The sequence below is a fragment of the Equus asinus genome, chromosome 20, assembly GCF_041296235.1.
Source record: "Equus asinus isolate D_3611 breed Donkey chromosome 20, EquAss-T2T_v2, whole genome shotgun sequence".
Lineage (NCBI taxonomy): Eukaryota > Metazoa > Chordata > Mammalia > Perissodactyla > Equidae > Equus > Equus asinus.
The window spans coordinates 25,239,550-25,266,068 of NC_091809.1; the positions used below are offsets into that span (position 1 = coordinate 25,239,550).

Below are 26,519 nucleotides of genomic sequence, written 5' to 3' on the forward strand. Positions count from 1 at the left end.
AGGCACACTTCCTCCCTCCACAGCTGCAGGTGGGAGGGCCACTTGATGTCGAAGGTGTGAATGAAAATAACGGCCTTCTTCTTGCATTTCTCAGGTGACAAACAGTGAGGCAGACCCTTCACGGGAAAACAGCTGCATTCCCAGAAGTTTACTTGATTTTAATAATAAATGTAAGCATATTTCAAGTTCCCAGAGCATGTCTGCCAGAATGACATTATTTTTCAATGTGAATTCTTGGAGGAAAAGGCAGTGTTGAGAGTCATTCCCCACTTGACGCTAATTATCCAGCATGCAAGTGCAAGCATGAGCAAAGATTCATATTTTGGCGAGGCGTGTATGAAGCAGAGTTCGGTGAGAAGACAGAAGCTGTGATCATTACATGCACTTCCCCAAGCAAAGGTCATCAAACCTCATCTGCTGGGCACGGCAAGGGCAGGTGGCTGTCATCCGGGTCAGACTTCCCTGTTCAGTCTGGGAAATAGTAAAGCAGTAGGCTATCCCATCTAGGTTTGTATAAGTGCACTCTGGGATGTTCGCACAATGACAAAATAGCCTAATGACGCATTTCTCAGAATGTATCCCCATGATTAAGTGATGCGTGACTGTAGAACAATTTACGATTTTGGATAAATTAACTCTCACCAAAACAACTGAAAACATCCACAAAAACAGTCGCTCATCTTTTGTTTTGAAACTTTTTACATGAAAATAAATTCAAATTTAAAAAACTTACAAAAATAAAAGCAGTACAAGGAACCACCAATGTACCCTTTACCCAGATTTGCTTATTGTTCACATTTTATTCATTTGCTTTATCATTTTCACTGCAGATCACTGAGAATCTGCGTCCCTATCTCTTACCCATAATCTGATGTCTTCATTTTCTATTTCAGGGTGACCAATTACCACAAGTTTAGTAGCTTAAAACCACAGCTATTTACAAGCTCCCAGTTCTACAGGTCAGAAGTCTGGGCCCAGCATGACTAAATTCCCTGCTGAGGGCATACAAGGCTGAAATGAAGGTATGGGCCAGGCCGACCTCCTTCCTGGGGCTCCTTTCCTTGTCACTGTTGGCCAAATTCAGCTCCTCACAGCTACAGGACTGAGGGCTCCATTTCCTTACTGGCTGTCAAATGGGGGCCACTCTCATCTCCTACAGGGCAGCCACCTTCCTTGCAACATGGCTCCATCCACCTCCAAAGCCGGGAATGGAGTCTCCCTCATGGGAAGTCCTCAAGCTTTGAATCTCCCTCCCAAGGAAGAGCTCAGTTCCTTTTAGGAGCTCACCTGATTAGCTCAGGCTCACCCAGGGTAATCTCTCTCTCTTTCTTAAAGTTGACTGATTTGGGACCTTCATTAGATCTGCAAAACCCCTTCAGAGCAGCACCTAGATTTGCGGTTGAATAAGTTGGAGAAGCTGTGTCTGCATCAGAGGGCGGGAATTCGGGGGGCCATCTCAGAGTTCTGCCTACCACATAAGACCATTACTAAGTCTGTGTATCAGTCGGCGAGGGCTGCCCTAGCAATATCACAGACTGAGTGGCTTCAACAACAGAAATCGATTTTTCCCTTTCTCTGTTTCTTCTGGAGGCCGGAAATTCAAGAGCAAGGAGTCAGCAGATGTGGTTTCTCCCGAGGCCCTTCTCTATGGCCTGCAGATGGCCAACCTCCCACTGTGTCCTCACATGGCACTTCTCTCTGTCCATAGACATCCCTGGTGTCTCTCTCTCTTCCTATAAGGACACCAGCCATATTGGATTCAAGCTTCAGCACATGAATTTGGCAGAAGGCGGACACAATTCAGTCCATAACTAATAACAAAACTAAGCTAATGTTGAAGCTACCAGCCAGGCACATTTTTTGTAGGCTATCTCATTTAACATAATTATATACCATTATAAACCATTATATACAACTCTAGCATTATCGGAATGTTTCCTATATTCTTGACTAGAAATTCTATAAGATTCCTCTTGTGACCTGATTGCTACAGCCATCTTCATCCCCCTCCACTGATGCGTGCTTCCCATTCTCCATTCTGAGAACAGTTTCACCCACCCATCAAGTTTTCTTGCTCATCCATGAGCTTGGTACAGAGACACACAGACAAGTCATCAAAATTCCTGCTCCCACTAGAGTCTAGTAGGAGAGACATTTTATGTGTGTGTCCACGTACATTTTGAAATATCTCACATAAAAAGTGTAGATTACATTTACGAACCATTCGGCACATTTAAGTTCTTAGGAAAGCTGAGACTTTGAAAGTTAAAATAATAATGTCAAGAAAGAGGCAGCTCTCTGAATATTTGGTTCTGCATTCTCTTCTCGAGCTGCCTCCACTCTAACTCTGCAGCAACACCCTCCTTTGAATGCGGCTTTAGCCGGAATTCTGTGACTGGAGGAGAACCACCTGGGCTTTGAAGGGGGGAAGTAATTAGAGCATAAAAGCACTACACCTGACTAGGTCAGGAGCCTCAAATTCCACTCGCCCTGCTCAGGATTAGAAATAAAAATTCACTTAGAAAAAAATCCTTTCTTTTCTCACTGTCCCACGCGTTCACTTTTTATGCTAACACCAGACCTCCTCTCCTTCAGGAGGCAAAGGCAGCATTTGCAGCTACTCCAGAAGGAAATCTCCAGATTTGCAGGTCCAGGGGCTTCTCAGGTGCTGTGATGTCACCCTGGTGAGGAGCCCTTCCCTCCCGCCCTCTTGCATCCTCCCGTGTCCTCCCCTCGCAGCCCCAGCCCTCCCTTTCCTAGTGCCCCGTGGGCCTGGCGCTAATTCCTCCATCTCCCTCCCTGGCTCATCTCTTCACCTGTGGACCAGGCCGGCCTGAGGCTCCAGGAGGGCCCGCCCCCGCCCGCCTCCCCGTGGGCTGTGGGCTGATAAATGGCAGCTCGACTCGCTAGGGCGCTTCCCTGTCCCTGCTCGCAGCCCTGCCCGTGGTGGGACCTCTGCCCATGGAGGAGGAGACGTACCTGGAGCTCTACCTGGACCAGCGCGCCGCACAGGTGAGCCTGGGAGGGTGGCCACTGTCTCAGAGACAGGACCCGCGTCCCTGCCCAGCTGCGGAGGGCCAAGTCCTGCGCCCAAGAGCTCTGCCTTTATTATCTCTTATAAAACTCCTAGCGACCTTAAGAGGGTCTTGATTCTCCCCAGCTTTCAGCTGAAAAGTAGAAGCTTAGAGGTGAAGTCATTTGCCCAAGGTTGCCAAGCAGAACTTGAACTTGGTCTTGTGTGAACTGAAAATGGGAATTGGAGGCACCTGTGGCTTCTTTCAGTTTGTGATTCTGAAGATTTTTTGGTTTTGTTTTTTGGCTTTTTTTATAATTCAAAACATCTTTAGCGTGAAGTATCGTAGAAAAGAGAGGAAGGATTCTTCAAAAACAAAAGCAAGAGAGCAACTTATTTGGGAATGGGGCCATTTTTTAAACAGACAAGGATTAGTGCTGACGTAGTGTCAAGGAGGGGGAATTCGGCTCCTTCTTGTGCTTTGTGGGCTGACTAATAATGAAATTGACACAGGACCAGATTAACAGGAAAACCCCAATTTAATTACATATCCATGGGAGAATCATGAAAATGATGCTTGGAGAGTCAACAAACCCGGCAGTATATGTACCTTTCACACAAAGAAACAAGTTTATGAGGAATGACAGGACAGAAACTTAGGGTTGAGGTACATAATTAGGAATTTAAACAGTTTGGGCCTGAGGTAGGAAATTAGTGAGGGGTGTTTACGCAGACTTCTGGACTCTGAATGCCCTGCCTCAGTGATAAGGATGCAGGGAGAGCACCCTTCACGCAGGAGATTCATTTCCTGCTTTCAGGGGAAACAGAAGCAGGACATGCCCTTTTTGCTTCTCAAGTAACTTTAATTCTGAATAGTCAGCATGCTATTGTGGGACATTTGGAGGCAGCCTGGATTGGGCCCCAGTAGCTCCCTCCTCTGAGACTTCCCTGGAAGCTTCACATATTAAAAGTTGACATGGTAGATTGTTCCATTATTTCATTGAGTTGATCTTTTAGTCTTGAATATAGGTCAGTTCAGGGACTGGCCCGAAGGCCAAGTGGTTAAGTTCATGTGCTCCACTTTGGCCGCCCAGGGTTTCACTGGTTTGGATCCTGGGTGCAGACCTACGCACTGCTCTTCAAGCCATGCTGAGGTGGCATCCCACATAGCACAACCAGAAGGACCTACAACTAGAATATACGACTATGTACTGGGGGGCTTTGGGGAGAAGAAGAAGAAGAAAATAAAAAAGATTAGAAACAGATGTTAGCTCAGGTGCCAATCTTTAAAAAAAAAAAAGTTCAGTTCAATTAAACAGTCGTGTCTCATTTTATGAGACAGTGAGGCAGGTGGGCTCCCAAAATTAGGTCTATGGTACAAGCAATCAGGTATTTAATAAGAGGCATTTCTATGGAAACAAAGAAAAATAATGATTAATGGTTACAGCAAATTATAAGCCAGTTTCTGAGCCCAGGAGGCAGCCAGTCAAGAAGGTTTCTAGATGTCAGGGCCAAAGCATCTTTTGCAGTTTGAAATGTCTCTGATAATGTCATCAGGGGTTCAGGTAAACTTCCTGAGATGCTCACTCAGCAACAGGCATGAAGGCTGTTTAAACACAGGCTGTGTGGTGGTCTCTCAAATTCATAGCAAGTCATTCAGCTTCAGTTTGCAAAGCTTCAGGGAAGAAGGGCAGCTTTAGTTCTCAATGATTCCAAGTCAAAAGCTGGAGAAAAATTGTAAATGTTAGTTTGGAGAGTTGTAGTCAAATATTGGAGGAAACCAGAAGGAAATTTAGGATCCACTCCAGTTTTTACGTAAATAACAAAACTTCAAAGAAAATTAACAGCACTAGAATCTAATATCCACAAGTATGTATTATGGTTTCTACTGAAACATAATTTTTCTCTATAAAATCACCCTCATTTTGATCAAAGATAGTCAAATTAAGACTAATTTGCTTGCAAAATAAGTTTAGTTTCAATAAACTTGTCTCAGTTATTTACATAACTACAGCACAAATAATGATTGATGCTATAGGCTTTTAAAAATTTGCTTTGATGGAACTTTTCGTAAGGAATCTCGAGATTGAACTTTTAATAGCCTCTCAAGGCTAAGAAGTCAAGCCAAATATTCCACCTGCAATACCTATAGATTTTGGTCAGTTCTTCTCTTCGTAAGGCTCCCAACATTTCTTGAGGTTCTTGTACCTGCCAGGAAGTGACCTTTTTACTTACCTGGTTAGGCTGTCAGGAACCCTGTAAGTAAGGTACCAGGGGTGTGTGGGTTTTTTTTTTTTTTTCCTCCAAGGCACTTTATTGGCTTCATAAAATCAACCTTAATTCCTTAAAGCTGTTTGGTCATAGCTAAGTTTATGCACATCTCTCTTAAACATGACATTCCAGACAAAGCCTTGGTAATATAACCATTGTTTCCAACTGTGTCCTGTTATAAGGAGAACAGATTCCTATTGAACTTAGGCAAATAAATATATTGCCATGAAAATAATAATACTGAGTTTCTGAATTCTGGAGGGATAAAGTAGAGAGGAAAAGTAATTGTTTCAATTCTGCTTACATTACAAAGGTATAATTCACCAAATTGCTGTAAGTCATAGATAGCTTAAGAGAAAAGAAGGAAAAAAATGTTCTTAGAACTGGAAAAACAAGAGATTAAAAAATAACATTTCAGACAAAAAGTCTCAAATTATAATCATCATCAGTTCATTTAGTCTGATGTAATTCTTGTTCTGTTTGAATCCAGTTTTTCTATTAGTTCTCTCAACTTTGCCTGATGATTGACGGTGATAGGGACAGTGATAATTCCAAGAAGTTTGTGAGGTTTTTGTTAAGGCTAGTATGGCTTGCCCAGTGAAGTGGGTGTCTCAGTCACTGGAGATTGTGGAAGGTACACCCCAAGTGGGAAACACATTTTCTAACAGTTTTCTTTTCCATTGTGAGGTCATCAGCTTTGTGACAAGGGAAGTCTTCAACCCATCCAGAAAACACACATATGACAACAAGAACATATTGACAACTCATACGAAATGGCAGTTGAATGAAGTCCAACTGAAAATGTTCAGAGGGCCCAGAGGGAGTTCTGAGGCCTCTGGGGACAGAAATAGCTTTTCCTATAGTGGGTGAAGGAATGTAAAAACTGAAAAATGGGGTTTTCCAGGAAGCTGGAAAGAACTAAGTGGCCATCTTGGGTTTCCCATAGCCCTGACTGTTCGTTTAGTTTACAGCTATTGTGTACTAATCTTAATTTTTCTGATTCAGCAGCCTGTTGCCATGTTACCAGGACATCAGGATGGCAAGAGTCTGGCAATGGCGGAGGGGTCAATTATTTTTGCAGAAGTATAATGAACTTCATCCACGTGTATCATAACCTTTCTAGAGTCTATTGTTGCTGCCTTTGCAGGAAAGTCAGCAAAGGTGCTTTTCTTATATTTAGATTCAGTCCTTTTGGTGAACCTCAATTTTGATGACAGCCAACATTTTATACCAGGACATATTGGACTTCCAGGAATTTCACATAATTTCTGGAACTCATAAAATAAACAGCTACGACATAAAGAAGGCTTAATGTAAATTTCTTATTTGATAATGCTTCCTGTGTAATTTAACATATCACATAAGCTTAATTAGTTTCATATCCCTCTCTTTATAAGAAGAAAGAGCAAATCTTTTGAAATGTTTCAGGAATCCTTGGAAAGAATCACAAAGTTAGCTAGAGGTCAAGACTGACTTCATTTAGAATTTGATTTTGGGAAGTTAGTCAAAAAATACCAAAGTGGGGCTGGCCAGATGGCACAGAGGTTAAGTTTGCATGTTCCACTTCAGCACCCGGGGTTCACCAGTTCGGATCCCGGTGTGGACATGGCACTGCTTGGTAAGCTTTGCTGTGGCAGGCATCCCAGATATAAAGTAGAGGAAGATGGGCACAGATGTTAGCTCAGGGCCAGTCTCCCTCAGCAAAAAGAGGAGGATTGGCAGCAGATGTTAGCTCAGGGCTAATCTTCCTCAAAAAAAATCAAGTTTGAAAACACTTGCCTAAATAGGATCACAGATTATTATGAAACTTAATATCTAATTAATCAAAATGACAAAAAGATTTCAAAGACAAACATAGAAGGTTACATTGCTGCAAAACCTTAGCTCTTTTTAATAGAAAAGACAGCTTTTAACATAAAGCACAAAATAGTTCTGATAAAACACAAAAAGGTAAAGAAGAACCTTTCATAATCTCTTATCAGCAGACTAATATTCTAAGAATATTTTGTTCTTTTAAGAAATGAAAAGAAAATTAAGTTCCAGTTTTATACAAATACATTATTGATATTAAAGCTTATTTTTAAAATTCTTAAGATATTTTAATTTTCGTTAACTTGAACACACAAGGTAAGACTTTCCTCTTTCTCTTTTTTGTTTTGTGTGTGTGTGTGTGTGTGTATGTGTGTGTGTGTGTATGTGTGTATGTGGAAGATTAGCCCTGAGCCAACATCCGTGCCAGTCTTCCTCTACTTTGTGTGTGGGACACCTCCACAGCATGGCTGATGAGTGGAGTGGGTCCATGCCTGGGATCTGAGCCTGGGAACCTGGGCTGCTGACATGGCGTGCATGGAACTTTAACTGCTCGGCCACAGGGCTGGCACCTCTTTCTCTCTCTCTTTTTTTTTTTTTAACAAGAAAACCGTATTTTAATTTTGTGCCAGATTACTTTTGATATTAAAACTCATTCACTTAATTAAATTCATTCCAATTTTAGTTAGCACTGACCACACATAAAAGCCCTTCCCAAAGATTTCTTTTCTATAAACCTTCCATAACTTTCTGCGTCCATTTTAGTTTGTCCCTTGTTCTTTTTTATTCAGAAATAACCAGCTTTATTTTGGGGCAATTAATTTTTTTTCCTCATCAAAAATGCATCTCCATTCCTCATACCTTTTTTTAACCAAAAACATAAGTATTATTTTCCTTGCATAGAGATTTTTAAATTATTTTTAGTAGCTTTAATTACATATATCAATTAGAATTCTTTTTTTTTTTTTAAGATTGGCCCTGAGCTAACATCTGTTGCCAATCTTCCTCCTTTTTTTTCCTCCCCAAAGGCCCAGTACATAGTTGTATATCCTAGTTATAAGTCATTCTAGTTCTGTGTGGGACACCGCCACAGCGTGGCTTGATGAGCAGTGTGTAGGTCCACGCCCAGGATGCAAATCGGTGAACTGCAGGCTGCGAAAGCTGAGCATGTGAACTTAACCACTCAGCCATGGGGCCAGCCCCTCCGTTAGAATTCTTAACCTTAGAAACCTTAATTTCTAGTAAAAACTAAGAAGTAAGCAATTGTGAACTGTATGTTATACCCATATTCTTTAGGCTGGCACATTTATGAATACATCTTATAATTTCTAGAAACATTTTTTCGTAGTGCAATCTTCCAGTAAAGCAGAAGACATATTTTTTAATAGACCCAAATTCATCTTTTAGTTTTTATGTAATAAGAAGCCAAAAGGAGATAAACCTCTGTTCAGTAATTAGTGTTTTATCATTTTATCTTACCTGGAAATGATCCAGATATTCAATGAACTTTTCATCATTCAACCTTAGCTAGTAAAATTCTAAAGTTTTAAGCCATCAAAAAGACTGGAAGTTATCTTTAAGTGCACATACCATTAAACATAATTGTTGCATCTAAAGATTCTTAGTGCATTAACATCTGTATAATTCATTTGTTCTTAACAATTAGATTATTCATAAACTTCATAAGACATCTTCTCAAGTTAATTTTTTTGTTGACAAATTTTGTAATGGAGATAATGTGAGCTTATTTGACTAATAGCCCAGGTAGAATGAAAGTTGCATGTAATACTGATAACTCTGAAGACATACCTATTTTAATTAGTCAACAAACTTAAACAAGCTTTCGTTTACCAAAAACTATTTTGTATCATGTTAACTTGGAAAACATTTGGATTAGTTTCTATTATATTTAGAAATAATTTATATAAGCACTTACTTTGTTACTTAGAGCTCTTTAGAAATTAATTTTGATAATACCATGGGGAGGTAGAAAAATGCTTTATCTATAACATACATAGAGAGACAGACACAACAGATCTTATAGCTTTTATTTTAAAATTTCAGCCATAGGTACAATACAAAACTCACTAGTTTATAAATAATTGTGTCTCTAGCAGATGGAACAAATTAAGGTTACCTATTTAGAAGTGTTTTTTTTTTTTTTTTGGTTAATATTTGTGGAGAAGACTTTTAAGATTTATATTTGCCTTAGACAAGGAGGCTGTGAGTTAGATTTGGGGCAAAAGAGCCTCTCCAGCAGCCTGCATTTAAAATGAAACATTTTTCCCTTTTTTTTTTTTTTTTTTTAAACTTCAGACTTTTCTGACTGAGCTGGCCTGGTAGTCTCAGGAAATTGTGGGCTGTTATCTTCTGGGGTGTTTACATTCTAGACAGGGTAAAATTTACAACTTTAAAGGACAGAGAAAATAATGCAAGTTTTTTTCCTAGGAGTTTTGGGGTAATTTTTCCTTCAGTCTTAGGAATTGGGGCTGATCTAAATAAGAGTTCCCAGAAATGTTTGTCTTTTGAGATAAATTGGAGAGGTTTTAGGATTGATGAAAAGGAATGGGTGGAATCTGAACTGCTTTTAGAGCTGCATTTTCCGTTTTGCAAAGATTTGTAAGATAAGGACAGTTGCTCTCAGTTCCTCAGAAATTGGGTTGTAACTTAAATGACATCATAGGTTGATCTACCCATCCAATTACATTATCCCTAATTTGTTTTTTTCCTCTGGGTACATAGTTTTATTTTAACTTAGGGAAGAAGGCCTTTAAAAAAATCCTATCAGGCTCCAAATATCAGCTTTCAATTTGGCCAATTTTTAACCACAGAACTCCTGGGGGAAAAAATCCTTGTAAATATCTTGTCAGTTTTCAACTGGGATAAACATTTCTGGTAGTGTTAAACAACTCCATGGACCTAAGAGGTGTCCATAAAGGTTATTACTTTTCCAAGATCCAGAGTCATTCCCAAAGATAACTCAAAGAAAGGACTGTCAGCTTGCATGTCCCAGGCAGGCAGAAAGTTAAGTCAAGCTCCTAGGACACAAAGTGAGACAGGCAGGAAGGTGATAGTTATCCCTGGGAGAGAAAGGGTCAGTAACCGGCGAGTCTGGGTTTGGAAAGGAAGGAACAACATGAAATGTTCTCCTCTCTTGACTGGGCGTCAGAGAATGGCCATTGAGTGGAGCTCAAAGGGCTGTTGTCCAGGGTGCCTGAATTCCCCAGCAAGGGGTTCTAGGATATATCAGCAAAGGATATTACACAGGAAGGCCTGAAGCTAGCAGACCCTGATTATAGAGCCCAGCAAAGCGAGCTTTACTGCCAGCCCTGGGTGCTTCTGTTAAATTCATTTTCTGGCTTTTTCTATTTACGTGAGTAACCTATGTACTCGTAGAGATTAGGCTGGGGTGCTCTCTGTAACTCTTGAAGGCAAAGGAAGCTAAAATAGGCAGATGGGCCCGGATTTTAAGAAAGAGATTTTACGTTGGGTTTTTGTAGTAAATATAAATGTTTTGTTCTCTCATCTTGTTAGGGTGCCCCAAAGTCTAGCTGTTATATACTTTCCCTTTTTCTGAAGTGATGGACAGTTGTACTTCCAATGTCCTGATGTGTTGTTTTGTTTGTTTGTTTTTTACAATATCTGTAAATGTCTGCAGGTAAATAAGGGGTCTGAGTGGACTTTGATTTCTGTCCTAATTTCTGTCTTTCCCTTTTAAGTGAGTCTCAGTGCTAGCCATTATACCAATATGAGTGCTCTCTAAAAAAATTTTTTTCCAACTTAGAAGTTTTTCTAGTTTAAAGGGTCCATCATTTGTCCATTGACAAGTAGGATTAGGATCTTAATAGTGACTCAAACCAATAAGCCTTTTTTTTTTTCCTACTGAAGGAATCTTTTTATTTATGGCACCAGCACAGGCCTGGCACACAGTATGATACTTAACAGATGCTGAATGTGTGAATGCTGTTTCATATACATTCTAAGAAAATGCATTAAAAGGCTTTTTTTTCCTTGTCCTTTGGCTTTAAAGAAAATGCACGTTATTTTCATTGGAATAAAACCTATTCAGAACTAAATATTTGCTATTTGAAAACTTTGAACAACAAAAATGTCATGTTTTTACAACTTATTACCAGATGCTGTGGTCCAGGCTACCTTATCATTAGAAAAAAGATAACATTTCAAAATACAAGGAAAACACTTAAGAGATGAAAGAACTCTTACAACTTACACAATCATTAGCCAAGGAAGGCTGGAGCCTTAACGTTTACAGCTCAGTTCTCCAAGGATCTGACCCAAAGTGAAGATCTCTAAAACTCATTATGTGCTCTCAGCTCTTCTATCAACAAGCCTTTTAATGGCTTAACCATGGAAGCAAGAGGTGTCCCCAAAGGAGAGCATGAAGGATGCCGTCCTCACCACATCCAGAGAGTCCCCTGCCAGAGTTAGCCTGAGAACCATGAGGGGCCCTATTTTAAGCAGCTATTCCAAAACACAGGAAAGCACATTTTTCCATTTTTGAACAGAATAGGGTGTTTAGCTTCCCCGAGCTTGGACCCACCGTCTACTTGGTTGCGTGCCAGATGCAGGTGCATCCTCCAGCTGTGGAGACTGAAGATCATCTCTGGAGAAGAAGATCAGCAAAATCAAGGGTACTCGTCCACAAAACGAGTTTCACAAATATTTTCTCCTGCTAATCTAAATTTAGAGAAAAAGAAATTCGCGCCCCTTTCATTCCCATCAGACTCTGCAGACAGAGATCTGGGAGGCTGACATGGTAAGAAGGCTTACCTTCTTGATGGCTTGTGTAGATGTCCAGGATCTTTTAGCTGCAGCAGCCTCGGGGAGAAAGCAGTTTCTCAGCTGGTGATTCTCCTGGCTGGGTCACCGAAACTGTCGGAGTGCGGGAAATTCTCCCCTTCTTGCGCTCTTACGGCTAGACTAGTAATAAAATTGATGCAAGACCAGATTAATAGGAGAAAAACTCAGTTTAATACGTATGTATTGGAGATCATAGAAAAATGATAGAGAATGAACAAAGGCAGTATATATATATATATATTTTACACAAAGAAGCAATAAATTTAAGGAATGACGGGACAGAAACTAAGGTTTGAGCTATGTAATTTGTGACGAATTTAAGCAGAGTTTAGGTTTGAGGTGTAAATTAGCAAGACTTGTTTATATAGGCTTCTCAACCCTGAATTTGTAGCTCGGTGATAAGGATGCAAGAAGAGTACGTTTCGTGTGGGAGATCTCAGAGGAACAGAGACAGGAGGGTCAGAATGCCCTTTTTGCTTTTCAAGTAACTTTAATTCAAAATAATCAATGCGCTCTTGTGGGATGTTTTGGGGTGGCCTGCCCTGGGCCCCAACGGTAGAAATAGTGACGTCCCATAGCATTTAATATAGCAAAGGAGAGCCCACGCAGGAGGGGGTTCTGGGAAAGATGAGTTGATGGTCCTGCAGTAAGAGTTTAACAAAAAGTTTCTTCAGATACAAGGCCAAAGATGCAGTCACTACTCGCAAGGGGGCTGCCAAGTTTCCATCACCACAGAACATCTCCCTTCAATATCTTGTTGCCCTTGCCTTAGAGTCCTTTCTGAAGTTTTGTTTCCTTGGGTGAGAGCTTTGTCCTCTGGTGTAATGTGGAGACAGAGGGGAGACACTGGTTGTTGCAGATATTAGTCGTTTAACGTAAATTGATGGCTGAAATCCTTTCCAGCTAGGACAGGAGAAGCCAAGGAAACAATGGAGAGGAATCAGGGCCACTGTCCCCACCGCACTTTTCTCAGGACCATACTGTAGCAGGGGAGATGGAGGCTAATTAATTCAAAATGAAATAAGCTCAAAAGTCTTATTTCTTTGAACAATCAGTCACCCCTGCCATCTGCTGGGCTTGTGGTAACAGAGCAATGCAATAGGATCTAGCCAGACATTTTCTCTCAGCTGAGGTAGCTTTGTCACTGAGAAGACGCAACACGAGGCATTCATGACTGTTCAGTTGTCAGGAGAAAGATCTTCTAAGGGATGAGGTCATCCTGCAGGCGGTGCTCAAAGTCTAGAATCTAGGCCTGCAACTTGGGTGCAGCAGGTGGTAATATATGTACAAAGGTAACCAGTTTTTTCTATAACAAAGCCCATGAATTTTACATTAGCTGCTTCCCTCAGTTACCGCCTCCTTCCCTCAGTGGATGGTAAGGAAAGTTGAGCAGCCTTCCCTGGACTGGACACTGATTTAAACTATTCTTGCCATTTAAGCTTCAATAACTTTTTTTCCTATCGTGAATCCGTGTAACTAGGATGTTTTCTTATCTCTTCTTGGACAGGAAGGAATAATGATGGCTCTTTAGTGGAATCTTGATGAGCACTCAGGACTGTATCTTAACCTTCCTTCACTTATTGTCCTTCTCTTTAAAATATGAATTTAAAACTCTAAAAAATATTTAAATCAAGTGGAGTTTATAATCAACTTAGAGAACAGTAAACTTATTCTCTTCAAAGTACACACAATTAAGAGCACCATGGCTCAATGGAGAGAGTTAGAAAAGTTACAAAAGCCACAGAGTTACAAAATTGGGTCCAGAGTGGTATCCTACTGTGGATCAACTAAAGTAGGACAAATATTTTATAAAAAATGCTTTCTTTCTGCATGTTAAGGTATGCGTTCTTGTTTCTTTTAAGTGTGCTTGCTATTACCCTAACACAGAGCTTCCGTGAGACTTCGTGCAAAGAGGTGGGGCCTGACTAGAAGCTCGAATGGCCTCTCACCCTGCACAGGGTGCCTGCCTGCCACCGTGTATCCCGTTGGTGTGATGTGACATTCTATTTGTTTTTTGTCTGTCTGTTTTGGGAACGGTCTAGGATGACCTCACCCAGCCCAGGTCACCCCTGCCCAGCTCAATTGTGCCTTTCGATGTGTTCATGCCTAATTCATCCACCCCGGAGACCGCATTTAGTTCACTTCTTGAGGAGGTCGAAGAAGCATCTGGTGATTTCTCATCGGTGGATCTTAGCTTCCTATCGGATGAACTTACCCAAGAAAATAAAGACCCAGCTGTCGCTAGAAGCAAGCATGAAATTGAAGAAAGTTGTAAAACTCCAAGTCAGCCATTACCCAGTGAACAGGATGCTGGCCCGGACCTAAACAGCAGGTTGTCAAATTCCCATTCTCATCTGCACCCTGGTGATGCTGACTCGGTCCAGCCCTCTCTTGAGAAATCAACCTTCTTGCCTCTGGCATCCATAACTCCCATGACACCAATGACCTCTGTTTCAGAATGTTCTGGAACTGTGCCTCAACTACAGTAAGTTTTGGGGTGTTGTAAAATTATGCGTCTGGGTGTGCATTTTATATTCCTGAATGTGATGACCACTAATTTCAGAATAGTGTAAGGGAGAGAATTTCGGATTCCATTCTTCTTTGTTTTATGAGTTCTTAACCAAACTGTCTAAAGCCATAATCCATTATCTGTAAAATGAAGTGCTAATACTTGATCTCCTAAGAGGGAGTTAAGAGTTGATACCCACATTCTCGAAGGATTGTATTGTTTATACTAAAGTACTGAAGCGGCTGAAAATTGTGGTTAGGGTTAGATGAACACAAAGAATAAAAAGATGGAAACTTGAATTTGATTTGCAAGTTGACATATGGCACTTTCTATTTTTGAGGCATAATTTTGAAACAGATGTCAAATGTAATTTTAAAAGTATTAAAATTTTAATTTTAGTCATCTAGTGAAATTTTAGAAACAGCTATTTTAGTGCTTTTGGATTTTTACATTTTGCTAGGGACCGTATTACTATGTATCCACATTTAGAATAATTCTCCCCCTAGGAAGTCACCAAGAAATAACCTAGGAAATGAGGAAGTTAATGTTTTAATTCTTTTTTACTTTTTATATCTGATATAGTTTTCTAAATTGACTTACTTCTTTAGGAATGTAGTTTCCACTGCAAACCTGGCCTGTAAACTGGATCTGAAGAAAATAGCTTTGCAAGCAAGAAATGCAGAATATAACCCAAAGGTAAGATTTCTCAGTTTTCCAACAATTAGCTGCTTTTTAGATTTACTTTCCTCATATGATCATGATATTGGCCCATTCCTTTGTTTACATATATTTTTTTAAAAATTTGTTAGTAAAAAGCTTTTGGCAACTCAAAAGGTTAATTGCCTCATTCTGTTTTGAAGTTTTGAAAAATATTCTCATTCTCGGTGCTGAATAAAGCAGTGACTGAGCAGCTCTTACAAGTGGAGATGTTCCCCTTGTCATCCCAAAAGAATTCCCCATATTATGATTTTCAGCCTGACTATGGAGATGCTAACTTTCTTAAAACGTTGTCATAATTCTGGAAATAATTTTTCCAAGTGTTGTCCCATCTAGCTGATGCTTGTTTCCACTTATAGTTTCTCTTATTTGAGAAAGATTAAGTGTAAAGTTCAAGCTTCTTTTTTTTTTTCCTGCTTTATCTCTCCAAATCCCCCCTGGTACATAGTTGTAGATCTTAGTTGCAGGTCCTTCTAGTTGTGGGATGTGGGACGCTGCCTCAACGCGGCCTGACGAGCAGTGCCATGTCCGCGCCCAGGATCCGAACCCTGGGCCACTGCAGCAGAGCTCGTGAACTTAACCACTCAGCCATGGGGCCGGCCCCTAAAGTTCAAGCTTCTACTTACTAATATAAGATTGTTTTCCCCCCAAAGTGAAATAAGATCTAGTCTATCTTGTGTCTTTCCAAGGCCAGGCATCCCATTTTCAGTGGTCTATTCACCTAGGAAGTAGACTTGTTAATTCGATCAACATTTCATGATTTGGTGGCTCTGTGCTTAGGAGTACAAAGATGAATAAGGTCTGGTCCTCACTGGGAAAAAGTTCACTGTCTTGGGTGATGTAGGGATTCATGAATTTAGATGACAAAGATCATATTAGTAGGCATCCAGAGGACTTTGCCAGTATCACCTATTTATGGATTAGGTGGCTGTTTTCCTGGTGTGGTAGTGTTGTTACTGACATCTGAATTTAAATCTTACCTGAATGTTACCCCAGTGCAATGTAGCTTTCCTTTTCGTATTTCCTATAGCTGCCTATGTTGAGAACAGGAACACAGTGATGAGCTAGGATTCTTATGGCTGCAGCAATGATTGACCACACTGCTGAGCAATCTGCATTTTACGTATATTTTATTCTGCATCATCCTTAGCTCTCCCCTCATTTTATTTTGATGTACTGGATATGTCCAAACTTGGACTTGACAGCCAAAGAAATTCTGGCTTGGCGCTTAACCTACCTTAAGAATTGGACAAAGTGATTACCAGGTGAGAGTGCTATCTTTTTAGGAAACACTTGGAAAACATTAAGAGGACTGGACCAACTCTGCAGGTTCTTTTACTGTCTGTTAATGCTTCAGATCTGAAATTACCAGCCTGTGGAGTGATCTATGGTCCTGTGGACTAGCTTTGGCCCAGGGAACTGGTGGTCTCGCACAGTGCCAACCCCAGTTTCCACCCCAGCTTTCTGGGGGAAAGAAGGGAAGGGAAAGGAAGTATCTGTGTAGGACCAGTAGGAGAAGCAGGTCATTCAGTCATATGTCAGTGTGGTGGGCCAGTAGCTCTCAGCCTTCCCCTGCTCAGCACCACCTGGAGGCCTTGCCGATGCTGCTGGTCTGAGGACCACACTTGGAGAACTACGGCAGGCAAGAACTTAACAAATCAACTTTTTGTCCTTCATCCTCAGCATGCCTATCAATATATATATTCTATTCTATATTTTGGCTGCTTTTTAGTACGCTCTAGAGTCTCGGTGAGCTTCTAGCAAACTTCATACTTTTTTTTTCCCCCAACGATTCTTTGAAAGAAAAAGGAAGTATTTCAAAGTAAAAAGCACAAAGTCAGGTTAGTGGTGATTTTAAATCTCAACTTTACCATTTCCTGTGTAGTGTGGGAGGTTAAATAACCACTTAGTCTCCCTGTGCACTAAGTGGGAATAGTACTGGACTAGACTTAGTCCTGGCGTGAGGATAAATGAGAGAAAACGTGTAACGCCCTTAGCATAGGGCCTGAAACATAACAGACACTCCTATTTCAGGTTTACTTTTATTATTCTTACCTGTTTTTTCTAAATACATTTTAGAATCACGATCATTTATGTTAATATTAATGTGGGGGAATAGACCCAGACATTTTCTAATTTTCCCATCCAATTTCAGTTTATTCAAGACTGTTTTCTTGTCCAGCTCAGCCTTTCAACTGGAATGGTATTAACTCCTGGCAGAGGCTAATTGTCTTTTTGGCTTCTGTGTGTAGAGATTTGCTGCTGTCATAATGAGGATCCGCGAGCCCAGGACAACAGCCCTCATATTTAGCTCCGGGAAAATAGTCTGCACGGGAGCCAGAAGGTACGAGGAACCCCCCTCCACCACCGCCAGACAAGTAATTCAGTATTAAAGCAAGGAAGGATAGCATTAATGTTCTAAAACACATGGTAGAAGCATAATATTTTCTTTACTGAAGAGTTAAATTCATGATATGCCAAATTTTGGCTTAAAAACATTCAGCCTTATAATACTTATATCCTACTTCACAGTCCCTCCCGTTAAACAGAGGAGGCTTCGCTAGGCTGGTACATCTTGTTTTGAAGGTATATTTTAAAAAGAAGCTACAGTGGGGATAAAGCCTGCTATAAACCTGGGGAAGCAGTTTTTGTGTACTTTCCTTATTGCAGATAAATGAGTAACAGAGTTTGAAGGAGGGCAATTAGACATTTCTTGACCATGGGCTTGAGCATTAGCTCAGGAGGCATCTCTTGAAAGGCTCTTCTTTCCTGGGTGTCATGCAGAGGTGCCCTGTGCTCATGTAGATCCTGTCACCTAAAGTGGTAGTGGAAGAGCAGCCCTTGCCTCTAGGTATTAAAAGGTGGGTAGCAAATTGTCCCCCTGAAAGGTTATACCAATTTCTTCTTGCTCTAGAGACGTATGAAGTGTTCATTTTCTCGGGACACTGGGTGTTCATATTCTTTTTTATATTTGCCAACTTGAATGGCAAAAAAGTTACGTTGTTCTACTGACATATCTTTGATTTACTAGTGACACTAACTTTTCATAAGCAGATAAACTGCCCATTGTGTCTTTTGCCCAATAATCTATGCAGATATTTGTCTTTTAATAGTTAAGTATTTCCACCATTTTGTACTGTAAATACTTTTCTCAGATTAATGTTAATAGTGTTACGATTTTTTTAACAAAATTAAACATTTGTGTGTAGTCAGTCTATCCAATTTTTTTCTTTATAATTTCAACATTTAGCTTCACGCTCAGGAAGGCATTCCCCATGCACAACATTACATAAACATTGACCTCCATATATTTTTCTGGCCTTTTTTAGGTCCTGCTTTGTGTTGAAGAAAGGAAATTGATGTTTTGATTTATCTAGAGTTTTCTCTAGACGATGGAAAAGTTCTCCATCTCTGCTGTCTATTGTGGTAGCCACTAGTCACATGTGGCTGAGCACAAATATAGCTAATACAACAGAGGAACTGAATAATTTATTTTAGTTAATTTAAATTTAAATCGCCACATGTGGGTAGTTCCTATCATATTGGGCAGAGCAGATCTAGAATTTTATTTCAATCGAAGAGAAATAATTTTTTTTCAAATGGCCAGTCAGTGCCCCAATACGTTTATGGAAGAATCTATTCTTACTCCCTTTTTCCCCTACCTGTTTTTACATGTTAGTTTCTTTACATGTGTCCGAGTAAATTTCTGGGCTCTTCTGTTGATCTGTGTGTCCTTTGACCTAGAAATCTCCATTTTTAATGGAGACAGCTCTGCAAGATATCTGCAAGGATGTTCATTTCAGCATTGTTTAAAATTGGGAAAACAAACATCTAGTAATAGGGTTTTGATTAGATCATAAAATAAACTTTTATTTAGCCATTAAAACACACACATATATTGAATTAGAAAGATGGTCCCATCGTGTTACATTCAGGGGGGCAGGCAATTAAATTGTAGGTTTATTATCCAACTTTCACTTTAAAATATGCTCATATTAGACACACGTTCATGGGTATCTTTCCCTGTCTGAATTTATTTGGTTCCTAAAATCTGGTCCTGAAAGCTTGGATAGTGAGTTCAGATAATAAGAGATAACAAGTATTTGGTTCTTGAGTTTTGGATAGAGAGTTGTGAAAGTTTGGTTAGCGTTAAGAGATGTCAGAATTATCTCCAAAAAGTTATCCAAACCTGTTCTCTTTAGTTGTAATAACCATGGTTTGCATAGTGAGGGATACCTGTGTTTGCATAGGAAAAGTGCAGAAGGGTCAAATTTACCAGTGGGAATCATCACTGGTGGTGACATTTCAAGGTTCTTTATTTTCTAATGTTTGTACAAAAGCATGTATGCAGACTTTAACTGTTAGTTGTTTGAATGGGAATTTCTGTGTGATAGTCACAGTTAATAGCCCAAGAAATTACAGGGCTATGCGAACTCTTGAAATTTGACCTTATAAACACTAACACTATCGGAAATGTAATGGTCATTTAGGGGAAATGTTTTTCAAAATGGAAACAATTTATTTCACTGCTAACTTGGCCTCAAGGCCTTGCTAGGGACATTTCAGGAGTTAGAAATAGATGAGGAGATTCAACGTGAAGTGAAGTATGTGAAATAATTAATACACATAAAAGGGGCAATTGAGAAGGATCTAGATGGAAAAGAGAATCAACCACTTCCGTTGGTCGGGAGACAAGTTTAATCTGGCTTTCCTTTCAGTTGCGTCTGATTTTCAACTGAAAGATGGGGACAACTTGTGAGAGAGGGCACAGTTGACATGATTTGCTCACCCTGTTTGGCAACCCCTATGACTCATTGCTTTGTTTTGGCAGTGACCATTGAAAAGTATCTAGTGAAATATAAAGCTCAAATCTCAGGGCTTCACATTTGCTGACATGGATTTAGGGTGGGAAGAACTTAGAAGAACATGGCCACAAAGTCAGGTTGAATTTCTTTCTCATATTGGATATGAGTTGAATGACAATTGTGTGAGAAAGACTGAGCAAAATTGGGCAGGTTTTGAAGTATATATTAAGGGGTTTTTTGTTTTACCATTTGTCTCATAAACACCCAAGTCCTGACATCCTGTCTATACTCCTCAGTTGGCACCTATCTTACGTCCTCATGTTGAGTTCTTCTGTATGCATGTGTCCTTATTTTTGTTGCTGCTGTTCCCATCTAAATGGCACACACTTGTAGACCAGACAGATGGTTCTCAAACTTTAGTGAGCATCACAATCATTGGAGGGCTTGTTAAAACACGGATGGAGGGCCCCATCTCCAGAGTGTCTGCACATCTGATGTGGGACCTGGGACTCTGCATTTCTAACAAGTTCTCAGGTACTGATGCTGCTGCTGATCTGAGCACACACTTTGAGACCCAGTGGAATAGTGAATTCTACCTATTAACATTTAAAACAAGTAAAAGAAGAAAAATACCTTGTATGTGAGAGATGACGAATTGAGACAAAAATCTGTTTATGATTCAGTTCCACAACTGTACGTTGTACTAGGTGCTAGGGACAAACGTAGAGGAGGTAGGTCCTTGTCCTCTGAGTCTACAGGTTAGCAGTGTCCACTGAAAGATAAGCGTGGTGCAGATGCTGAAAATACAATCAGAAGTGTGTGAACACAGGACAAGGAGTATAGAGGACGTGGTGATTAAGACTTCTTTCACGTGTTTGCCCCTCCCCAGTGAAGAGCAGTCTCGACTTGCAGCGAGAAAGTTTGCTCGTGTGATACAGAAGCTTGGGTTCCCTGCCAGATTCCTCGATTTTAAAATTCAGAACCTGGTTGGAAGCTGTGACGTGAGATTTCCCATCAGGCTGGAAGGTTTGGTGCTAACCCATCAGCAGTTCTGTAGGTATGAGTGTTATATAACTTAACTTTGAGTTTACCAAGATATTAAAGTTGTATTATGGGCTGCTGATATAATGTATCTTTCAGAGAAAGTATAATTTGTTTTTAAAGATACAGTAGGTGAAATAGTTGAGATGCTATGCCTAAGTCCTCATTGATTACCATATGTGTCCAATCTTTTGAAATATTGATTCTCAAAATTAAATCGCATAGTAATCACCTGGACAGCTTATTAAAACACATCACCAGAGACTGCTTGAATTTGCATTTCTAACGAGCTCACAGATGATGCCAGTGCTGCTGGCCAGAGGCCCACATGTCGAGACCCACTGATGTACAGATTTCTAAAACAGGCACACCTGGCTTGCTGGTGGCAATGGCAGGAGGAGAAGGGGTATGAGATGAAGTAGGCAAGTTTGAAGGAGCTGACAACAGGTGAGAAGAGAAAGGGTTGGAGAGAAGATGACAAAGAATGGCCACAGCACATTCTTTGAAGGCAATCCTATCCAGTTTTTGTCCTGCTGAGTTTGAGGCTTTTCTTTTTGTCTGTGTAGCTATAGCCCCCACCACAATATCTTCCTTAGCATATTTTTATTCCTCGGGGAGTATCTCCAGCCTGCCTGGCTTCTTCAGATGTCAGCTTCCCATCCCAACAGCAAATGCCCCTCCTCTTCCTCCCTCAACTGCTTTGGTAGTGAGGCCTGGAGAGCAGTGATGGACCTTGACTGATCAACAGCAAATCTCACCACCCCTTGGGATATACACTTGGGCCAAGGCCCTTGAACTGGCTTAGAATCACAGATGCTCTTCAATTCTCTTGATCTGGCTTGAACTTAATTCCTTTCACTCAGCATTTCTCCTTTTCTGTGCCTTTGAGCAATCATTCTGTTGAAGAGAGTAGATAGGGTTCCTACGGCTGTGCTTTGACACATGACCTGAATAGAAGTTTAAAATTGCTTTGTTTTTTCCTAACTTTTTAAAAACTTTAGTTCATTCTGAGATTTAGCTTTTATGATACTCTTCAGGCAGTGTTTATTTTCCCCTTGATTGTATGTTTTTTCCTCAGCATCAATTTTGTTTTCCCAACATAGGCTTATTGAGTGCCTATGAAGTAGCCATTGAATTCACTGGGAAGTCCCCATGCAAGACACATTGCCTCTGTAGGTATCTTTTTCTTTCTTTGATCTTGGGATAATTTGTAGATTTGTAGTAAAACCTTGATTTTTAAGAGTCTCTCAACACATGAGCTATCTCATCTTAAGATTCTCAGCTGTGGGCCTCCAGTGGATCTTTCTCTGAACCAACTTTTTCTGAACCTATGAAAGATCCTTGCCTGCATTCTAAGATACGTGTCTATATTAGATTTAGCATTCCCCTTTCTGGCCATTTAGGGCTCTAAAATGATGTGTGAATTCCTCCCAAGTATAATTTCATTTCTTTTTCGCCAACATTGTCATCTTTGCAGATCAGATTTAAATCAACAATAGTAGTGCCTCTTGTAAAGTGCCTTTACACTTTCTAAAAGATAAATTCTCATCTTGCCCTACTGGCAATTTTATCAGATGTGCTGCTTTTAGCCACTTGGAGTGGGCTCATCACTGTTCTGTCTTCCTTCTGAGCCCATTTTATGATCTCGCCCATCTTTTTAAATTTGGCCAGGAAGCTTGCTTTGTGTTCCCACAGCTATCTCCTTCTGGTCTCCTCCTTGCCTCCCCCAAATGCTCTCCCTTCAGCCTCCATCCTTAGATTACAACTCCAGTGTGTGTATTCATGGCACGGAGGTATTGAAACACCTCCTTCTCAGCAGGTTTTATCTTTAAAATGAGGCCTCCCTTTATTGTATGTCACCCTCTGGGGACCATGGCACACATCAGTTATAATTATCAGGTCACGTTTGTCTTACATTACAACCTCAAGTTCATTTAATTTCCCAAGTTTTACAAATTTGCATTTATCAGCATCTGATAATACAAATGTCTTCCTTGTTATCGGGCACCTTCTCCGTCAATCTTTCTCTGCCATAATTCTTTTCAGTTTTCCCTGAGCATTTTTCTCCCTTCCCTTCAAAGAATTTTAAAATCAAAGCTATCCTGATAATAAATATTTCTTAAGTTAGTAAAATCTAGGGGGCTACTGTGTAGCAGATGCTACAGTGATAGTGACAATCAGTACAGCCATGGTCCCTTGCCCTCTTGGAGGAAGGAAGACAGACAAGCCAAAAACAATAATGAAATATGGTAAGTATGAAGGTGAACACCCATTGGCGTGCCATGGTACCATCAAGCAGGATAGATACTTAATGTAATGGGGGAGGTGTGGGGGTCAAGGAAGACGTCTTCAGGAAAGTGACATTTAAGCTGAGACTTGAACAATGAGCTGAAGTTGGGTTGGCCAAGAGATTGGCAGGTGTTTGTTATTCTCCATCCTCATGAAGTGAGGCAGAGAAAAATAAAATGAAGTAAATCTCTAATCGAGAGATCATTATGCTGGTACCATAAAACCACGGTTCTGAAAGCCAAATGCAGTACATCATTTACATACTTTTGCTTTTTCTTTTCCCTCTTAAAGTCCTAAGATTCAGTTGGAAGATCAAACGAAAACATTCCTTCTGTGCCCCCAGCCTTCACTTTCTTGGCTCAAACCTCTTAGTTCCCAGAGGGGTTTTCCAGGGCTCCAGCTAGTATCGTGTCTCCCCAGTGTTAGGAAGTGGCTAGTGGGTAGAAGTCTTGACAGAAGTATTGACTTGACAGAGTGGTGTTCCACAAAGACAGGTCCACCTGCAGCAATCTCCATGTACTTTACAAGTACTCACCACTGTGATGCATCTTTCTGGTGCCAATAAGAGGTTTTACATCTGCTGGTGTGTGGGTCTTATTCACTGCAGAGTGGAGTGGAGCTTTTCCATGTGGCCTGGATTCACCCTTTCAGTGCAGACATTCATGTGTATTATAGTGTTCCGTCTCTGATTTCTTCTTTTTCTTATATCTGTTCTCCATTAGGGTTTTTTTTTTTTTTTGAGAATAGTTTTATTTTATCAGCTTCCTTTTATCTGCTGACTTCTTTTTTTGGAGGCTCCTTAAGCCTTTCCAGCTCTCTCTCCTCTTAGGTGGCGTGTGGAGAAGCAGTTGTTTGCCCTGTCCTCCTTTGTTCTCTGGAGAAGCCAGCTTCCATTTAGTAGTGAATATGAGTGAGTGACTATTTATAGGAACAAATTCTGAATTTTTAAAACTTGGGATAATTTAGTTTTCTTTATATAGCACCTGTCCAAAGACAAATGACAGTGGTCTAGAAAGTTGTTTAGGTTCTATCTGCTAAAAATGTTAACTTTAGCAGTTCATAAATGCATACAAAATATGCTTATTATTGGGGAACTTGGAAAATTTAGAAAATGTGTTTATATATTTTTACTGATAGGCGTTTTTGAAAGACGGTTAACATTTAACCAACAAGATCTTAATAAATTAAACCTGATGTCCAAATTTCTAATAGCGTAGCATGACTTGCACTTGAAAAAAATATTATGATCAAAAGTGAATTCTGTTTTGACTGCCATGAGAAACTACTTAGGACACTCAAGACTACTTTTATCAAGATGGCCAGAAGGTTTTTGGTAGAACAGCTTCTTAAAACTTCTTTAATACACAGTTTTAATATACTGGGTCTTCACTCATGGGAGAGGAGTTGAATGGTGCTATTTTTAACTTTTTCCTTTTATATCTTAACAGTTATGAACCTGAACTGTTTCCTGGCCTTATTTATAGAATGGTAAACCCACGAGTTGTGTTGCTTATCTTTGTATCTGGAAAAGTTGTGTTGACAGGTGAGTTCTAAGATTATTTTCTGACTTCCGTAAAATTGATTGCTATCAATTTATCTTTTTACACCTGCTGGTGCGTGGGTCTTATTCATTGCAGAGTGGAGTGGAGCTTTTCCATGTGGCCTGGATTCACCCTTTCAGTGCAGACATTCATGTGTATTATAGTGTTCCGTCTCTGATTTCTTCTTTTTCTTATATCTGTTCTCCATTAGGTTTTTTTTTTTTTTTTTGAGAATAGTTTTATTTTATCAGCTTCCTTTTATCTGCTGACTTCTTTTTTTGGAGGCTCCTTAAGCCTTTCCAGCTCTCTCTCCTCTTAGGTGGCGTGTGCTTTGCTACACATGTGCTTTGCTTTTTCCTTTAAATAGCTTGTTCACCATTTGAAAGTAATTTTTGCTATTATAGAATACCTGGAAAAAATGAAAAGTAGAAGGGAATGTATCATGCATCAGTCCCAAAACAATTTAACTTTTTTCATGTTCTTATGTCATTTTGATGTGTACATTCATCTTTACATCCTGCCTTTTTATCAACCGATATGACATGTAGCTTAACTCATTGTTACAACCTCTTCATGAAGGCTCTTAATGGCTGCACGATGTTCTAACAAGGGGTCAGCAAACCATTTTCTGTAAAGGGCCAAATACTAAATATTTTAGGCTTGGCAGGTCCTAGGGTCTCTGTCGCAACAACCGAAGTCTGCCGTTGTGTGTGAAAGTAGCTGGAGACACTGCATAGAGGAAAGGGCTCTGAAATGGGAATTTAATATAATTCATATAATTTACTTGTGTCGTGTAATATTCTTCTTCTTCTCCCCTTAGCCATTTAAAATATAAAAATCATTCATACCTCACAGGCTGCAACAGGCAGCCAACTGGATTTGGCCAGCTGGCCTGTTTCCTGACCTTTGTCCTAACACGTCACTGCATCTGATTCTCCCATTGTCAGGTGGTTAAATGTCCCTTTTTTGTTTGCTGCTTACAAATGGCACAAACCCTTGGCTATTTTCATGTGTGGAGAATTATTAGTGTGTATGCTCAGAGTGTGGAGCTTTAGTTCAAAGATGACCACTTTTAAGGTTCTTAGTACAAATTACCAAATTGGGGTTTTTTCCTGCTTTTTCTCCCCAAATCCCCCCAGTACATAGTTGTATATTTTTAGTTGTGGGTCCTTCCAATTGTGGCATGTGGGACGCCGCCTGAGCATGGCCTGAGGAGCAGTGCCATGTCCGCGCCCAGGATCTGAATCAGCGAAACCCTGGGCCACCGAAGTGGAGTGCCTGAACCCAACCACTTGGCCACGGGGCCGGCCCCCCAAATTGTTTTTTAAAGGCATATACAACACAGTTCTCCTATATGATCCATTCCTAGCAGCAATGCATCTAAATATCTTTTAAAATCTTCAGCGGCATTCAGACAAAATGGTACAAAAGAAAACTTTAACTGTGTGAGATGATCTCATTATTTAACTTCTCTGTAATCAGAAATAGAAATGGACTGCGGTCCAACACAGCCAATAAACAGCATTTTATCTTTTGTGAATAGTGTGTACATAACTTATTCCTTTCGTCTAGTTTTCATTAATTGTTTTTCCTCTAAGGATTTGTATGAATTCACCATAATATTAAAAATAATTACTCTTTGTTACATTTGTGGCTTTTTCCAGTTGCCTTATTTTTACATAAAGAAGGGTTTTAAAAATTCT

At 40.1% G+C, this 26,519-nt stretch overlaps 2 protein-coding genes across 12 annotated transcripts in view; one reads left to right on the forward strand and one right to left on the reverse strand.

The window, feature by feature from the left end:
* The first annotated feature begins 303 nt into the window (after positions 1–303).
* On the forward strand, positions 304–24,189 carry LOC106824399 (TATA box-binding protein-like 2). Its single transcript, XM_044751792.2, has 7 exons — positions 304–351; positions 2,911–3,012; positions 13,957–14,399; positions 15,032–15,119; positions 17,393–17,484; positions 20,835–21,002; positions 24,105–24,189. The coding sequence occupies exons 1-7, from the start codon at positions 304–306 to the stop codon at positions 24,187–24,189; spliced, it is 1,026 nt and encodes a 341-aa protein (XP_044607727.2).
* Positions 3,534–26,519, reverse strand: part of LOC123278616 (zinc finger protein 709-like) — a 154,165-nt gene continuing 131,179 nt past the window's right edge. For 4 of the 11 annotated variants that reach the window (XM_070492140.1, XM_070492137.1, XM_070492132.1 and 1 more), the window contains 3 exons: positions 20,579–25,225; positions 11,885–12,034; positions 3,534–4,737 (listed from right to left, as the gene is read on the reverse strand). The gene's annotated coding sequence lies outside the window, so the exon portion shown is untranslated. Of the gene's footprint in view, positions 4,738–11,654; positions 11,718–11,884; positions 12,035–20,578; positions 25,226–26,519 lie in introns of all 11 variants that reach the window. The other 7 variants (XM_070492139.1, XM_070492135.1, XM_070492138.1 and 4 more) reach the window with 4 other exon arrangements.